The sequence below is a fragment of the Trichoderma virens genome (assembly GCF_000170995.1).
Source record: "Trichoderma virens Gv29-8 chromosome Unknown TRIVIscaffold_89, whole genome shotgun sequence".
NCBI classification, from domain to species: Eukaryota; Fungi; Ascomycota; class Sordariomycetes; order Hypocreales; family Hypocreaceae; genus Trichoderma; species Trichoderma virens.
In genome coordinates this window covers 1,217,688-1,234,034 of record NW_014013660.1, presented here as the reverse complement: position 1 = coordinate 1,234,034, position 16,347 = coordinate 1,217,688, and the positions used below count along the sequence as shown (strand labels likewise).

At 51.9% G+C, this 16,347-nt stretch overlaps 5 protein-coding genes across 5 annotated transcripts; 4 read left to right on the top strand and 1 right to left on the bottom strand.

Annotated features, from left to right (window-relative positions):
* Positions 1–446: 446 nt before the first annotated feature.
* Positions 447–2,359, top strand: TRIVIDRAFT_216937 (uncharacterized protein; the record flags this gene model as incomplete). The annotated part of the gene is made up of 1 exon (XM_014095997.1): positions 447–2,359. One exon carries the CDS (start codon positions 785–787, stop codon positions 2,048–2,050), a length of 1,266 nt encoding a protein of 421 aa, XP_013951472.1.
* Positions 2,332–3,898, bottom strand: TRIVIDRAFT_111476 (glycoside hydrolase family 17 protein; the record flags this gene model as incomplete). Its single annotated transcript, XM_014096109.1, has 1 exon — positions 2,332–3,898. One exon carries the CDS (start codon positions 3,725–3,727, stop codon positions 2,492–2,494), a length of 1,236 nt encoding a protein of 411 aa, XP_013951584.1.
* Positions 3,899–7,599: 3,701 nt separating this feature from the next.
* Positions 7,600–8,346, top strand: TRIVIDRAFT_41800 (uncharacterized protein; the record flags this gene model as incomplete). Its single annotated transcript, XM_014095996.1, has 2 exons — positions 7,600–7,665; positions 7,861–8,346. 2 exons carry the CDS (start codon positions 7,600–7,602, stop codon positions 8,344–8,346), a joined length of 552 nt encoding a protein of 183 aa, XP_013951471.1.
* A 2,046-nt stretch (positions 8,347–10,392) lies between these two features.
* On the top strand, positions 10,393–11,096 carry TRIVIDRAFT_66217 (uncharacterized protein; the record flags this gene model as incomplete). Its single annotated transcript, XM_014095995.1, has 3 exons — positions 10,393–10,678; positions 10,741–10,908; positions 10,990–11,096. The coding sequence occupies 3 exons, from the start codon at positions 10,393–10,395 to the stop codon at positions 11,094–11,096; spliced, it is 561 nt and encodes a 186-aa protein (XP_013951470.1).
* A 2,248-nt stretch (positions 11,097–13,344) lies between these two features.
* Positions 13,345–14,613, top strand: TRIVIDRAFT_66216 (uncharacterized protein; the record flags this gene model as incomplete). Its single annotated transcript, XM_014095994.1, has 1 exon — positions 13,345–14,613. One exon carries the CDS (start codon positions 13,345–13,347, stop codon positions 14,611–14,613), a length of 1,269 nt encoding a protein of 422 aa, XP_013951469.1.
* Positions 14,614–16,347: the final 1,734 nt, after the last annotated feature.

Sequence of the window (16,347 nt, the reverse complement as noted above, 5' to 3'; positions counted from 1 at the left end):
CGCCGCTCCGGTCCGTCGACGCATTTCCAAATCAGCCCACCTGTCCGCAGGTGGAGCCAGCAGTAACCGTCATACGCAGCGAAAATCCAGGGTCCAGCAGGGAAAAAAAAGGGTCTTCCGATGATTTCTTATAAAGTGCCGGGCGCGGCGCGAATCCAGCGTCTCCGGATCTCCGGCTGGTAATGGCTGCGATTGCATTGGCTCGGGCGCCGTCTTACTAAGGCCGGGTAAGCGCAAGGAGGCTGAAGGATTGGGATGCCGCGGGCTCTGAGCCTAGTTGATGCAGGCGTAGATGCGCGGAGACGTTCGAAGCAGAATGGATGAAGGAAAAGGCTAGAAGAAAAACTTTTTCTTCTTTGGCTTCGACGGCGTTCGGATGGATACGAGTATATAAGTGATTGGAGCTGCCTTGAGGGTTTTCGCTTTTGCTTCATTATTCAGATCACCAACGATAACAACAGCAACAACAGCAGTTCGCTCTTTTTCGTCTTGTTATAGACTTGCATTTAAGCGACCTCTATTAGACCTAGACTCGGTATAGAACATTGAACTATACAGCCACCCAGAAGACTCAATTCGTCAGCAACACACACAACACAAGCCAATCAGCAACACCAGCACACACACTACCGCAACAAAAACCTTGGAAATAATAATCAGAAATCAAGAGTGAGACGCGCGGAAGAACAGACATATATATCAATTCGCAACAACCCTCTCTTGTCTCTCGTGTACAGCACTTAATACATCACCCACCAAAACACCAAACAACACCATCGCCACAATGGCCGCCCTCACCCCAGAGCAAATCGCCATCGTCAAGTCCACCGTCCCCATCATCCGCGAGCATGGCAAGACCGTAACTACCACCTTCTACGCCAACATGCTCGCCGCCCACCCGGAGCTCAAGAACTACTTCTCGCTGCGCAACCAGCAAACCGGCGCCCAACAGGCCGCCCTGGCCAACTCGGTCCTCGCTGCCGCCACCCACATCGACAACCTGAGCGTCATCCTCGGCGCCGTCGAGAAGATCGCCCAGAAGCACGTGTCGCTCTTCATCCAGCCCGAGCACTACCCCATCGTCGGCAAGTACCTGATTGGCGCCTTTAAGCAGATCCTCGGCGACGCCTTCACCCCGGAGATCGAGGAGGCCTGGACCATTGCCTACGGCCTGCTAGCCGACATCTTCGTCCAGCGCGAGAAGACTCTCTACGCCGAGGCTGGCTGGCAGGGCTGGCGCGACTTCACCATCGCTCGCCGCGAGGACGAGGCCGAAAATATCACCAGCTTCTACCTCCAGCCCACCGACGGCGGCTCGCTGCCGCAGTTCCTGCCCGGCCAGTATGTCAGCCTGCAGATCCCCATCCCGGAGCTCAACGGCCTGTTCCAGAGCCGCCAGTTCAGCTTGAGCTTGGCCCCGCACCAGAGCACCGAGCAGTACCGCGTCACCATCAAGAAGGAGAAGGTCGTCGAGTCGTACACGGTTGAGGAGCTGGCCGCCGGCAAGATCGCCGGTCTCGTGTCGCAGCGCCTGCACGAGCAGTACAAGGTCGGCGACAAGGTCCAGCTCAGCCCTCCTCACGGCGAATTCACCTTCAGCACCGCTGACACGCCCGCCACCGCCCCCGTCGTGCTGCTCTCTGCCGGTGTTGGTGTCACACCTCTGCTGTCTATCCTTGACACTATCCTCGCCAACTCATCTCAGGCTGGCCGTCCCGTGACCTGGATCCACGCTGCTCGACACGCTGGAGCCGTGACATACGGCAAGTACATCCGCGAGGCCGACGCAAAGCACCCCAACCTGTCCACCAAGATCTTCCTCAATAACGTCAGCGAGACCGACGTCAAGGGCCAGCAATACGACTACGCCGGCCGCATGAACCTGGATACCCTCGAGGCCGATGGTGTTCTGCCCCTGACCGATGCCTCTGCCGAGTACTACATCTGCGGTCCCGAGGAGTGGATGATCCAGACGCGAGCTGAGCTGCTCAAGAAGGGTGTCAGTCTTGAGAAGCAGCACCTGGAGCTGTTCCGCACCGGCAGTGTCTAGATGATGACTGACGTGTATGATGAAAAGAAAACAAAGAAGCAAACCTGTAAGAGTCTCTACTGGTAGAGATTTCGTGGATGTGCGTGACTCCTCTCTAGATTGGGCGTTGAATGTATGGATACCTATGTATGACAAAAAGCGTTGATTTTAAGGTAGAAAAAGATAGAGTACCTACTAAGTAGGTAAGCATAATTAGGGGAAATGTTAAGCCACTTTTTGTTCTTCAACACTTTACTCACACGTGCCTTGAAGCACTAGAAATAAGAAGTAGATACCGTAGTAAAATAGAAATGTACTGAATAATTGTTTAAAAAAAAATTATAGCCAAGCATTTATTGTCTCAAAAACCAGTCTATCGTTGGTTTAGTCTATTTCCCAAAACAGCCAACATCTATCCTCCACAAAGTACGACACCCTATTTACAAAAAGCCATCTTCATGCTTAGAACAAGGCCAGGACACCGGCAACCAGAGCCACACCAGCAATGGCAGCTCCGGAGAATCGGGTCACGGCACCAGCACTGGTGGTGGTGGCGGCGGGGGCGCCTGATGTGGTGGTTGAAGCATCGCTGTTGCTGGACTTGGAGCCTCCAGCGTTGTTGGAGGAGCTATCGCCGCCCTTGGAAGGGGAGGGAGATCCAGTGGCCTGGACGAGAGTGGTGGCCGTGGAGGAAGACTTGCCGGTGGAGCTGGGCTTGGAGACGGTGGTGGAGGACTCCTCAGACTCGGGAGGGCAGGTCAGATCGAACGAAGGAGTGGTCGACAGGCTCTGGCTGATACCGAACTTGACCTGGTTGGCAGGGTTGGAGTCACGCAGGTTGTACCAGAAGGTGGGCACCTTGTTGAACAGCATCTTGCAGCCAACTTGTTGCCAGTAAGACTTGGCGTTTGCGACGCTGGGCTTGGCCTCATCCCAGTCAGGGCCGGTAAGAGGCCAGCCAGTCTCAGTCACCCAGACGGGCTTGCCGTTGGCAGCGCCAAGGGTGGTCTGGTAGGCAGCGTTGAAGAGCTTGCCGGCATTGCTAATGTCATTGCCCTTGCCAGTCTCGTAGAAGGGGTACTCGTCAACGCCAATCCAGTCGACAGCGTCGAGAACAGGCTTGTTGGTGCCGTTAACCCAAGCATCCCAGGTATCGACGTGGCCAACGGGGACGCTGGCCAGGGGGGTGTTGGCAAACGCCTTCTTGTAGTCGTTGATGAAGCCGAGAATCTCCTGGGGGCCGTTGCCGACACCGGCCTTGTTGGTTCGTCCAGTGGCCGAGTCACGGTACAGATCCTCGCTACCGATGGAGATTCCGATGATGAGATCGGTAAGCTGGGTGCCGAACTGCTTGACAGCAGCGTTCAGAGCAGCAAGCTCATTGTTGATGTTGGTGGTGCCGGAGGCCCAGACACCCAGAAGGATGTAGGTCTTGGTCTTGACGGCGGCGGAAAAGGCCTCGATGGGGGTGTTTGTGGAGTAGGCCTGGATGTTGGTGTAGAGTCGGACGGCGTTGAAGGTGCCGGGGGCGCCAACAAGCTTCTGGGCCGTGGTGAACTCGGCCAAGAAGTCCTTCTCGAACTTGGCGGATTCGTCAGGAAGGGTGGCGCCAGAGTTGAAGCCAAGGTAGTTGGTCTGTCCAGCAGAAACACCGGCCGCAAGGGCAACACCAGTCGCGATGGTCGAAGACAGCTTCATGGTGAAATTGAAATGTATGTAGTGCAAAGAGCGTGATGTGCGACGAGCGAATGAGCTGAAGAGCTAAAGAGCGATGAGTCTATTTGGCCGTGTGGGCAGTGTTAAGGAAAGAACGTCTGTGTGGACAAGAAATGAACGTCGCAACAAGAAAACGAGGCAATGCTAAGAATGAGAAGGCTTGCAATGTCAAGACCAAAAGGAAATGGAAATGATGAGAGAAGAGGACGGCAGTTTTGAGTTGCGCCATGGCGAAATTACAGGCAGGGGGAGTGACAGCTGGAATCACGTGCAGCTCAGGGACCGTGCCTGTGCCGGTAGCGGTACCTTGGCTGGCACAGCACCTGTAAGGCACCTGTAAGGCACCTGTAGCGGTGCCCGTAATGGTACCTGCATCCCCTGGAGGGATCCGCACTCCCCCAAGTTGAAACAGGAGTGCATAGCCTCAGAACGCCTAGCCGGATTGGGCAGCATCAACAACACATCTTGGATCTAATTGGGAGCTAGACGGCCATGGCCGAAGGTCACAAACAAGGAACAATACGAGGATGCACAGCAAACAACTGAGGGGGCCGAAGTACCGAGACAACTGGGCTGCCCATCTTGCCGTCCTTGCATGGAGATCTGCAATTATGAAGCCTGTCTCTGTTTGTTTGTTTCTTTCTTCCCTTGTGGTCTCTTTGTTCCTTTTTTTCTTTTTCCCTTCTTTCGGGGTCTTCTTCTATGATGCCATATCATCTATGTACTTGCCTTTGTTAGCCTCGTCAGCTGCTGGGTAGTATTATGTCAACTTATGAAACCATGTCCTGCTGTTGCCAGACATCGCTCCTCGTTCGCCACGCATCTGGCCGTGCACAGCAGAGGAAGCTCGTATCATGGCGCCTAAAAAACCCACCCAATGTGAAACCATCCAATAAAAACAATGTCAGTTGGTACGCCTAGGGAGAGATTGAACGTGCTGGAGCCATGCTTTGACGGCTGGGTGAGATCCATGTCTCGCCGGTCGCACCAGAAACGAAACAAAACAACCTGGGCCAGATGGCTGTCGTGCAGGCAGAGATAGAGTGCTGTAGCATTCTATTAGCAAAGAGACCGAAATTGTCCTCATTAATGAGGAGTGGGCATTGTGCGCCATGGCAGGGCGGCAGCTCATATAAAGTGCTGAGCCCCTGCTGCTCTCCCTGACTAATATGCACTCCATAACAGGTCCTGGTGCTGGCAGCGATTCAGTGTTCTATATTAATTCTCGAAGGGGGATAAAAATACTCTTGTTAGTAATGAACATGGCCGTGATTTCGGCCAGGGGCTGCTGAAATCGTTGACCTGCTTGGGTTAGACGGCCAAGCAAAGGGAGAAGAGAGCCTTCGCCAAAACAGCACGGAGTGAAGCGAGATTGTCCGCTCAGATTGTCCGGTCAAGATTTGTGCGCTCAGCACTCCGTATTGTCCGCCGAAGATAGTCCGTTCAAGGGGTTCTTGGACCGCTAGGAATGGAGAAGCTTACCATTTAGGCAATCGTCCTTCTTGTCTGGACGTCAATCCGGCCCGAGCGGAGGGCACGGAGCAGAGTGGAATAACACGGGAATGGGCGCCTCGTGCCGCAGAGTGGCTGCGTTGAGGAGCCATCTTGCACAAGTTGGGGCAAGGCAAGGTGCGGCGGATATTTATTCATTGACAACTACCGCAACATCTGTAACATCAGCGAGATCCGGCCCTAATAATGGTTATGTTGCAGCTGCTGGTGTAGACGCGTACTCGTTGAAACAACTGGCAGAGCCCCAGACTGCCGAATGGGAATTGCGTCTTCGTGCCGGCCAAACAAGCGCGAGGCCTCACAACCCAACCTCTTTAGCCGTAGCGGCGCCAAAACAGGCATGACTCAGCTCGGAATCTTCCATCTCATTGTTCTGCATTTGCCGCTTTTGGAGTCTTTTGGCGCTGGCCCTGTTCTGATAGGTCCATAGACGCGCGGAAGAGGATAGATCCGAAAGGAGCATGAGCTCAGGCGAGGCAGAATCTCATCAACTCTCCTCTCATCGTGATGCGTGCTGACGTAGACGTTTGCTGCAGGTTAGCCGGCAGCCGGAGACTTTTCCAGGTGGCTTCAGCCCTCTGCTAGCGCCTCCAGCCCCCTCCCTAGCCACCACGCGGTTAACGGCGTGGCGGTGCTGCGTCAAACTCTCTAAGCGCGTCCCTGCGCTTCTTCCGCATCCCTGACAAATATTCAATGGTTTCGGGGAATCCTGGCTCTCATTGGCGGCTTCGCATTCGCATCCCCCTGGCACTAAGAGTATCTTTGGAGCTTCTTCCAGGATCCGCATCCTGCCTGGGGGCGTGGGGCTCCGCGGAGACAGTCTAGCAGTGTTGGCGCTGCCGGTGAGTGAATCGCTATTTGCATTGTTTGGATTACTGAGCATTACTGTACATAGTACAGAGCCAGAAGACTCGACGACTGCAATGGCAAACTCTTGACTCGACTGCACGAACCGTCGAAATACGAGAACAAGCCCTAGCGCGCTTATAGCCCTAGCTAGTCATTTCGGCGAGGCTTATGCCCAGCAGAAACCATCCGCGGCGCGCTTCCGTTGGCCTGCTCCAAGCATGCTCGCACTTTTGCACCCATGATGCGGCTCAAGCTGACATGCGCCGTCTCCGCCGCGATTGCACCAGGCATCCGCCGCGACAGAATGTTCCTTAACCTGCAAGATGTGCCCATCGATTCGGCTTAGCTCACACCCCGGCCAGGAACCGGCGGAGGTGCCGTTTGCCTAAAGCAGCTCGACAATGCATGCTTTGGCGTGGTTCGCCGTTGGCCATCCATCTCACACACCCGCCACCACTACCGGACTGCTGGTGCTGATGCTTCTAATCCTGGTTTTAGCGCAGCAACTCTGCAGTCGATCGCTCGGTGGATCCGCCGGGGCCCTGAGGGAGGAGGGCACACGCTTTGTAAACTAGTTGGCCTTTTTCCGCTCCCAGTCTACTGTAAACTCCCGTTGGCACCGATACTCAAGTGTTGCAACGCAAAAGGACAAGACTTCTCTGGGCAGGCTCTCGTATCTCACAGCTCCACCTTCAGGGCAGAATATGAGAAAGCCCTATGAGTTGGGGTCGATGACAAGAGGTTAGAGCTAGGGGTGTGCCGTGGCACCAGTCTTGGTTTGGCGATGGTATCAGATGGCCCAGAGTCAGACCGACTAGCATCGCCCATTCCAAATGATAAGTTCAGGCTACCAAAGACGTGGGGAGTCTGGCCCATCGTCAGCACGGGAAGCCCACCCCATCCCATGCAGCCACCTCGAACTGTGGACTTGACCTTGTGCCTTGTTTCCTCACCTGGCCTTTTCGTTGCTTAACGGTTCCCATCCCAACGGAACTGTTAACATCCGCTGACAACCGGGCCGTATATTGGCATCCTCTCGTGCCAATCCCCATTGACAAAGCCTTACGAAGGAGCCTCATCCTCTTGGACTGAGTCACTTGCATCGTTTCGATGCTGTACAACTGTCGACACAATAAGCTTCATCCATGTTGGTTGGCAGGCAGACTTTTCCAAACCACTCGCAACACCAGGCTTCACACACACACCTGTTCCTTTCAGGCATGAGAGTGGCAAGGGTTGTCCAAGAGGGCTTCCGTGATAGGAAACTGGAGCCTGTGAGCTTCGCAAGCTTCAACAAAGGATATAAACCAAAATCTCCCATCTTGCAGCTTCAGTTCGAAACGCAGCATCACTAAACACCCGACAACCACCCACAACAACTACAGCAGACAATAACAACGCACAACACCGACACCGACGCCAACAGCAAACGCCACACCTCTTCGCCTATACCAAGCTTTGTTTCAACAGCCGACCAAAACACTCAGCCAACCATGTCTACTCCTCGAAGCGGTGGTAGTGTGAGCTCCAGGGGGTCCAAGACTCCAGAGAAGCCTAGGGTAAGTTGTACTTGTTTTGCCTTTGGATGTGTTGCATAAGGAGCATATGCATGCACATAATGGTCCGTGTATACAAATACAACCATGTATAAAGTTACACATGACCACTTGCATAGGCTCGCACCGCCGGCTTATATGAAGGACGAGGCCAGTAGAAGCTTGACGGAGCAAAGCACCGCTAACACAACGGCATAGTCATCTGTTCAACAGCTCATTGATTCGCTCAATACCCACCGAGTCAACACACTGACGGAGCTCTGTCGCATCGAGCGTATTGCTGCAACATGCGACTCGGAGGCGGACGCACGAGCCTTTCAGCAACCCATGACCTCGGCCTGGATCCACTACGTATCGAGCAACCAGTTTCTCACCGAGCTCCGTGGCCTGACCCGCAACTATCCTCTGAGTGCGGACATTGTTGCCGAGGCGCACCGGCGTGTTCGCTCGGATCCGGAGAGCAACCGCAGCTGGAACCTGGCGTGGCTGTGCCTGACGCGGATGCGGGACGACGGGCTTGTGAGGATCTTCTCGGACGCAGAGGCACGGAAGCCGGAGATGTGGGGAGGCAAGGGGCCAAGCGAGAAGATGGTTCAGCAGCTGGCGACGTGCTTTGAGGACGAATGGAGGGCGGCGATTGAGACGATGCTGAGACACTGGACGACGCCACCGACTTGGTATTGAGTGCGTGCATGAGTTGAGGCGTTGAAGCGTTGAAGCCTTTACCATTTGCTTTCTTTTCTCCTCCCCTTGTTGACGGTTGATTTGGGTTGATGGGCTCTGTTTCTTTCATTCTTTCTGTCGTTATTTCTGGGTTGTCTTTGTTGCTGTTTCTGTTTCCTTTTCTGTTTTCGTTTCATGTCGGTCTTTGTTCTTGTACAAAAAGCGATGTTTTTGGCGGGATCCTTTCTTCTTTGCTGGGCGCGTCTACATTCGTCTGCGTCTGCCTCTCTGGCAAAGAGGCAATGCGCTTTAGGGTTTCTCTTCTTCTTGCGCTCGCTTTTGGGAGCACAACCTCCGGAGCACGACCTCCTTTGTTTCAACACTCTTGTTCTTATTCTTCATCATTAGCATTATCATCATGTATCTTACATTCTCTTGAGAAGGCTTTCCCCCCCTTCTATTATTAGACATCGTTTTGGTTAAAATTATCCTTCTTGCTTCAATATGCATGTGTAAAAATTTTCACCTCTCTAATAGTGTCAACTGACTATCGCTTAGATGTACTTTGTGAAAGGATGCCAACAAACAAAATTTGGCTGGGGTTCAAGTCGTGCCAAGAACATCCAGAACTCCGACCTCGTATTATTTAGCGGATACGCATATGCCCTATACAGTTTTATAGAGACGCAGCTAGCCCATGTAATCTTAACTGCAGATTTCGGGCAAACCTATGCCGAAGCATTTGCCGGGGTTGCGCGACGTCGTACATGTTAAATAATTTTCGACATCACAAATCTTGAGCAGGTTTCAACGTAACGACGGAGTGTTGGTCGCGCAAGGCCGAGCGCGGCTTCGGAGTCGGGATCAAAATGCTACACATACCTCCTTCACACTGTATTAATAAACCACCTAGCTATTAACACCTAAAGTTAGAAGCAATGCCACCCATAACTCCGAGGAGAAATAGGTGGATGACTGGTTGTCACGGCCTGCATCTCCGAAGACGCGGCTTAAAAAAGAAGGCCTCGAATGAATGCCAAGAAAGAGGATAGAATAAAACCCAGAGGTTGCATCTGTTGTGACATCCCGGTTGTCCAGAACCGTTGGCCGCGCACGGCGCTTACGTTGCAGGAATTGAGTGTGCTTCTGACTCGTGCAAACTCCCAAGCTGGGCAACGCAAGACTTGGCAATCTTTATAGTCTAATACCCGTATGACAAAGACTCGACGTCGCCTGGCAGGTTATGGCGTCTGAGATCAGAAAGTAGCTAGTTGGCGCGAGCAGGCGAGCTCGCATGACACCCTCGATCCAGCAAGCCCTTTTATTGACTTGATTCGTAGGCCCAATTCGTAGGCCTTTTCATTGCCTTCGGCCAGAGTCTATCGGGCAAATAGTGGCCCTTGGCTCGTTTGGGGAAAGACTACACGAGGCTATGAGTCGTTCGCCGATGAGCAAGAATAAAATGGCACTGTGCGTGAGCAAGAGACGGACGAGCGGCAGGATTGAGACTGTAAAAGGGCTCTGCAACCAACTATTGTTGCATCGGGTATCGGATTTCGCGTCTCGACAGATAGAGCTCTCGCTTCTGAGTCTGTAAGACGAGGTCCGTATCTGCACTATTGTTGAGTCGCAAGTTCTTGGCAACGATCCTTCAATAAGACAAAGACACAGCGGAGCCGCCCCGAAGCTTGGGCACCTAGCCGTTGAGGAAAGGCACTAGGCAAAAATAGAAGAAAAGCCAAGAAACCCGTTATTTCTCTCAGAGTTGGTGTCCTGTCAACACATACCATCATACTGTAAACAAAAAAGGGGATCGGCTTCGGAGCCAAGTTCGCTACTCGGGCCAAGTGGGGATGTGGGAGCTTACTGTTTGACACAGACACTGTTCTGAGGAATCCAGAAACGATGATGCCATTGCCAGGCCGAAGCCCAGGGACGTACGTATATAGCTGTCGTTGGACATCTTTTTGCGGAATCCTAAACCGAGAGGAAAAAAAGCGGGTGTGCCGATTGCGGGCATTTGGGCGGTTTGCTTGCTAATACTATACTATTTCTTATAAACAAGGCATGGATACTGCTATTTACACATCCATTGCTCGAGCTGCGGTTCTTGGAGACGGCTTCTGGCAGATGAATACAAGAGACGCTGCAGCTTTTGGATCAGCAGCAATGTCTTCGAATCAAGGTCGAAGCCAGGATCAATACCAGAACCCGAATCAGTATCACAGCCGGAATCAATATCAGGGTCCGAGTCAATACCAGAGTTCGAGTCAATATCAGTACCAGAATCATAATCAATATCAGAATCCAAGTCAGCTGGCGAACCAGAGCTCGACCGCAGGGTCAACTCCAGGTATGTCTTCTGATAAACCGATCAGAACAGAATTGTCCTAACACAAGCTCATATAAATCTAGTCATGGTGCCGCCAACCCTTGCGTCGTCTGCGACTCAGGTCAAGTCGGAGCAAGACTGCTTCGAGCTCCTTGCATTGGAGTTTGCATCTTTGCCAGACCGTGAAATGCCCCCAGAGGTCTCGGATCCTGTAGCCGGACAGCAGCAGCAGCAGCTCACGAAGCCATCATGTAAGCTAACGCAAGACATTTCAAAAGTCTAAACGTCCATCTACCTATCTATGCAAGGGAGCTGACAAGAATTCCCGCCAGCAGCAACGGCAATGCCTGATCACAGAATCACGCCAAACACACCGACTAACAATTTCGTCGCCAAAACCATCCGCGCTGCCATGGCGGACATTAAGCCCAGCTCGTGAATGAAGAGTCACAAAAATAGCGTATTGAGCTATTGCCAACTGCCGCACGCACGGCTCTTGGGTGGGCTTCTTTGCGAGACCAGCAAGGATTTGTTAGTCACTATCGGCGCAACGAACAAGCCGCATCATCCTATCGCATGACCGTCGACATGAAAAACAAAAAAGTAATCAAATGTGAGTTTTTCACTCGGGTTTCGCTAAAAAGCCTTTGAGACTTGATAAGAAAAACAAAACTAACACAAACCGTATAGGTACCGGTATAATACGATGCACGATTATACGTCCATACAAACCCATGAAACCAAGGAAAATGCCAAGAGGCCAAGAAGCCAAGGATCGACACAAGCGGCAAAGTCGCGACACCGACGAGTTTGTCACAGAAGAGCACAAACAAAGCACGCGGAGTTCGCCGAAGCCTCACACGCGCCCGGAGCTGCTGACAACATAATAATAACCCGAGAAAGAAGCGCGGCGCTCGGCTTCGGCATGAATGACAAACCCTGACCTGGAGAGCTTGCCCTGGGGAACGGCTTCGGGCTCGCGCAAGCTCGCTTCTTCTTTTTTTTGCTGTGTTTGCTCATTCAGTTATAAAGAGCGGATGTCCGCATTTCAAAGCTGGGGCCCCCCCACGCACGTGGCCGTGGGACTTGACGGTGGTGAGCTGGATGGAAGCAATGGCGGCGCTACTTGAGAGCGGTGGAGATGGTGCTTGTTGCGAGAGCCTAGCATTGAACTTATACGCAGCGGCTAGACAAAGCTGAAGTCAAAATGGAGTGTACATAGTATGTACGAGTACAAGTGCAGTATACGGTATGCCATGATGGATGACGAATTACGATAATGCTGATAGATGGTTGTCAGAGTTGATATACCCAATAGATTGACAAGAGATTGACAATAGATTGACAGCAATAGACTCCTATGGATTCAACACTCTTCTCTTCAATGTCTCTTCTTCCCCACGCTCGCTGCCACCTCACCACATGGCCACCCCCTTCAGCTCCCTCTCCTCTCCTTTCACATCTTATCACATCCTCCTCAACCATTTGAAAAAAAGAAAAAAAAAAGAAAAGATTTTCCCATTCATCGCTCTATCACCCAAAAACTTGCTTTAGCACCGTCTAGCACGCCAATGCTCTCCAATCACAGCGGCCCGAATGGCGCATGACCCCGCTGCAAGGGTATGCGAAGCGTCCACTAGAACGAGTTTTTCTCACGGCGGGCCGCTGCTTGGCGCCGTTTCTGCTTGTTTCTCGCCTGTGAGGTCCAACGAAACACGGCGACTGATCAGAAGTGGCGGCTTGTGTTTTGGGGGCTGCTGCAAGAGCGAGGTCCTGTGGTCTTTTTCTTGTTCAGCTCTTCAGCCTCGCTGGCCAAGTGTCCACTGCATGGCGTCTCACTGCCTGACTTTGCTTGCTCTCTCCTCTGCTTCCCGCTTCTTCTCTTTACTTCTCCCTCTTTCTCACATCTGATAACCTGTGCGATACTCGTATTCCTCCTCTCACCTTGACAAAAAAACAATAGCAATCAATTCAATAAAAAAGAACCAAAACTCCTCCCCCATAAGGCCAGCCCCGCCCCTCTAACCCCCCCGTGCTAAACCGCTTTCTACGCCGCCAACTGCCTAGTACGTCCCTCCTCCCGCTAGCACCCGCCACCGCCTACCTTCTGCTTTCAGCTTATCATTTTTTTTTCTGCCCGCCATGGATCATATCATTGATCTTGTCGCGCTCGCCGCCGACTAGCCTCTTTTCTTTTCTTTTTCTTTTTTCTCCTTCTCCTTGTCTTCTTCTGCCTCAATCCTCTTCCCCCTCTATACAGCTACATTGTAAATCTGCTCCTGTCGAGCGGGTTTTATGTGCTGTCCTGCAGAATCATAGGCTTACCGGCAAGCGACTTGGAGTCTTTGCGCTTGCTGCAATCTTAGGTGACGAAGAAAGACTCCGCCAATCGGGAGATATTCAGCATCAATATCAAACACCTGTGCTTCACCCGATCCAATACACCAGGTATGAGCATTGGCAACCCGCTGGGGCCCTTCTCCAGTCTTTGATATATAGACTTCAGCTCGTCTAACGCCACCGCCAGCAATTGAATGACCCGCTCCAGCGAGAACCCCCGCCTTCGACTATCAGCATCGCCAACAGCTTCAGCTTCAGCTTCTTCTTCGGCCTCAGCAGCTTCCTCCTCTTCTCAGCCTCTCCTCATATCAGATTCCGATCAGCACGTTTTTTACGGTACAGTCAATATGACCGTCAACCCTGTCGAGGCCGACTCCAAGCTCGGCTTTAGCTCGACTGTCGTTTCTTCCGGCTCGGGGGGCAAGAACGAGGGCAACATCAACAGCCAAATCGTCGACCATGGCGACAATGCCAACAATGACGCCGCCGTCACCGATGCCACCGTCTCCCAGGGCATCCACATCCTCGAGGCCGAGTCCGTCCACTGGTGGTCCTACCTAGCTACGGCCGACTTCTGGGCTGTTATTGCCGTGGGTCAGGTCTTGTCGCTGTGTATCACCGGCACAAACACCTTCACCTCGTTCCTCGCAAACGCTGGCACCAACATCCCCGCCTTCCAGACCGTCTTCAACTACATCCTGCTGTTCCTCGTCTACACTACCATCACCCTGTGGCGTGACGGCCCCCGTGTCTGGCTCGACATCATGCTCAAGGACGGCTGGCGCTACTTCATCATGTCTTTCCTTGACGTCGAGGGCAACTACTTCACCGTCCTGGCCTACCGCTACACCAACCTGCTGTCTGCCCAGCTGCTCAACTTCTGGTCCATCGTCTGCGTTGTCATCATCTCCTTCATCCTGCTGCGCGTGCGCTACAAGCTCTTCCAGGTCATTGGCATCCTCATCTGCTGTGGTGGTATGGGAATTCTGCTCGCCTCGGACCACATCACAGGCTCCAACGGTGGCCCTGGTGTCGACATGGTCAAGGGCGATCTCTTTGGTCTGCTCGGCGCCACTCTTTACGGTGTGTCCAACGTCTTTGAGGAGTGGCTCGTCTCCAAGCGCCCCATGCACCACGTCCTGGCCTTTATGGGATTCTTCGGCATGTTCATCAATGGTGTCCAGGCCGCCATCTTTGATCGCCAGTCTTTCCGCGATGCCCACTGGGACAACTCCGTCGGCGGCTGGCTCGCCGGCTACACCCTCTGCTTGTTCATCTTCTATACCCTGGCTCCCCTCATCCTGCGCATGGGCAGTGCTGCCTTCTTCGATATCTCGCTGCTGACGGCCAACTTCTGGGGTGTCATCATCGGCATCCACGTCTTTGGCTACGTCATCCACTACCTGTACCCTATTGCCTTTGTCTGCATCATCATCGGTCTTGTCATTTACTTCCTCTCCGGCAGTGTCCTCGGCGACTCCAAGAAGCCCTGGCTGGGCGACAACCAGGAGGACGGCGTGGCTGGTTTTGGCACTGCCAAGTTGCGTGCCATTAACGCTGCCAGGAAGGCTCAGCAGGGTACCACCGGTACTGAGGCTGCTGCTGATGTCCAGTAAACGAACATACACGTGAATAAACCTATAAGTGAAAGAGAGAGAATAGTAATTATAGTAAGTAATTGGAAAGGAGAAAAAGGAGGATCTGGTGGATGTGAATGGGGAGAGGCTGATAGATACCCGGGTGATGCCTATTATTGGCAATCCGTTTTGGATATACGATAATACACGCTACAAACCCCATTTTCAATTTGGCCCCTTGAATCGTGACACACACTTCATTACCCGATTGGACTGTTTTGAGACAAGTATACAGACATATGTCTCAACAATAACCTTCAAGTGATGGAAATGTAGCAATTGATGAAGCTTGATGAAATGCCGAGTGTTATGGTGACGGATGTAGCAGTTATAACTTCAAATTTATTAGGCACGAGTATCCAAATAGATCATTATGCTTCAGCTAAATACGAACCGTCAACATGAAGCAGTGTATACACCTTGACTGGAATATTGAAATGACCCGCGTAAAAGAAGAAGGTTATTTAAGAATTTCGATTCTCAAGAGGTTTCTAAGCTATGCTAGTAGAGTCAGGACCGCAATTTTATACCTGCAACAGCGTTCTGTGGTTACAAAAGATAGCCATCAGGTGTCCAGATAGCTTCTACATCGGAAGGTCTATGCTTCCGGAGTTGGAGAATAAGGCGAATCGTCTCCTCACCCATATTGCTGCAAGCATCACACCCTTAATGGAGGATGTCAATGAGTTGCGTGGCGAACAGGGCGCCTAGCTTGGCATTGCCATAATATCCCTACGATTGACCACCTCATGGCCAACCGTTTTGACACATTTCTGACGCTGATGTTGACCATGTTGCCGAGTTCAGTAAACGAGCATCTCCATCTGAAAACATTGAGGGCAGTGCATTGCATGTCTGGGGATCAATTACGTTAGTATTTTACGGCTTATAAAGTGTCGTGATGGTTACAAGTATGTACCTACCTATCGACTATTCTTGTTAACTGATACACTGGGGGTAGCTTCTAAGTAAAGCTGCAAAATTTTCCTTGTATCAACATTTCTTGTTGGAATAAGCTATAATGGTACCAATTGCGCATTGGCACCTTTATGACAAGTATTGAAATCCTGCCGCATCCACTCCGATCATTGCCCATTGGTTACGTCCGGGAGAGTTATCACTAGCAGATATACAAGAAGGTTTTTGCAAATTTCATTCTATGCACTTGTTACAATATACACGGGATGGTGCAATATGTGATCACCGATAATCGGGCCCGTATGGTATAGAACAAAGGCTTCTACCATGGGGTTTCTATGAAACAACTCACATGACATCCAACATGTACCCAGATTTCCTGGCGCCACAGATTTCTACTTGGTATCTGGAAGAGAACAAAAGATCATCCCAGTTGGTGGGATCAGCTATGAGAATGTCGGAGCTATATTTCATTGAGGAAGGGAAAGTCTGTGAGCCTGACACCCTTGGTCCTCCCAGTAAAGGGTTTAACACATGAAGTGACCCAGAAGAGGGATAAACTCATCGAATAAACTCTAGTGTTTGATGTGAGATCATAATGGGTGCGTGTTGCGAATTATTTGATGTTGCTGTTCGGGCATCAATTCCACGCCGCATCTTTACTCCGTCGAAGAGCGCGCCAATAAGTAAATGCTACGTCGCAAGATGACCGCCACCCTTACGAAACACGTTTGACCGCCGAACTCGGACTCGTAATTACTTTGTATTGCCCAAACATCGGGAATTATAGCTCTA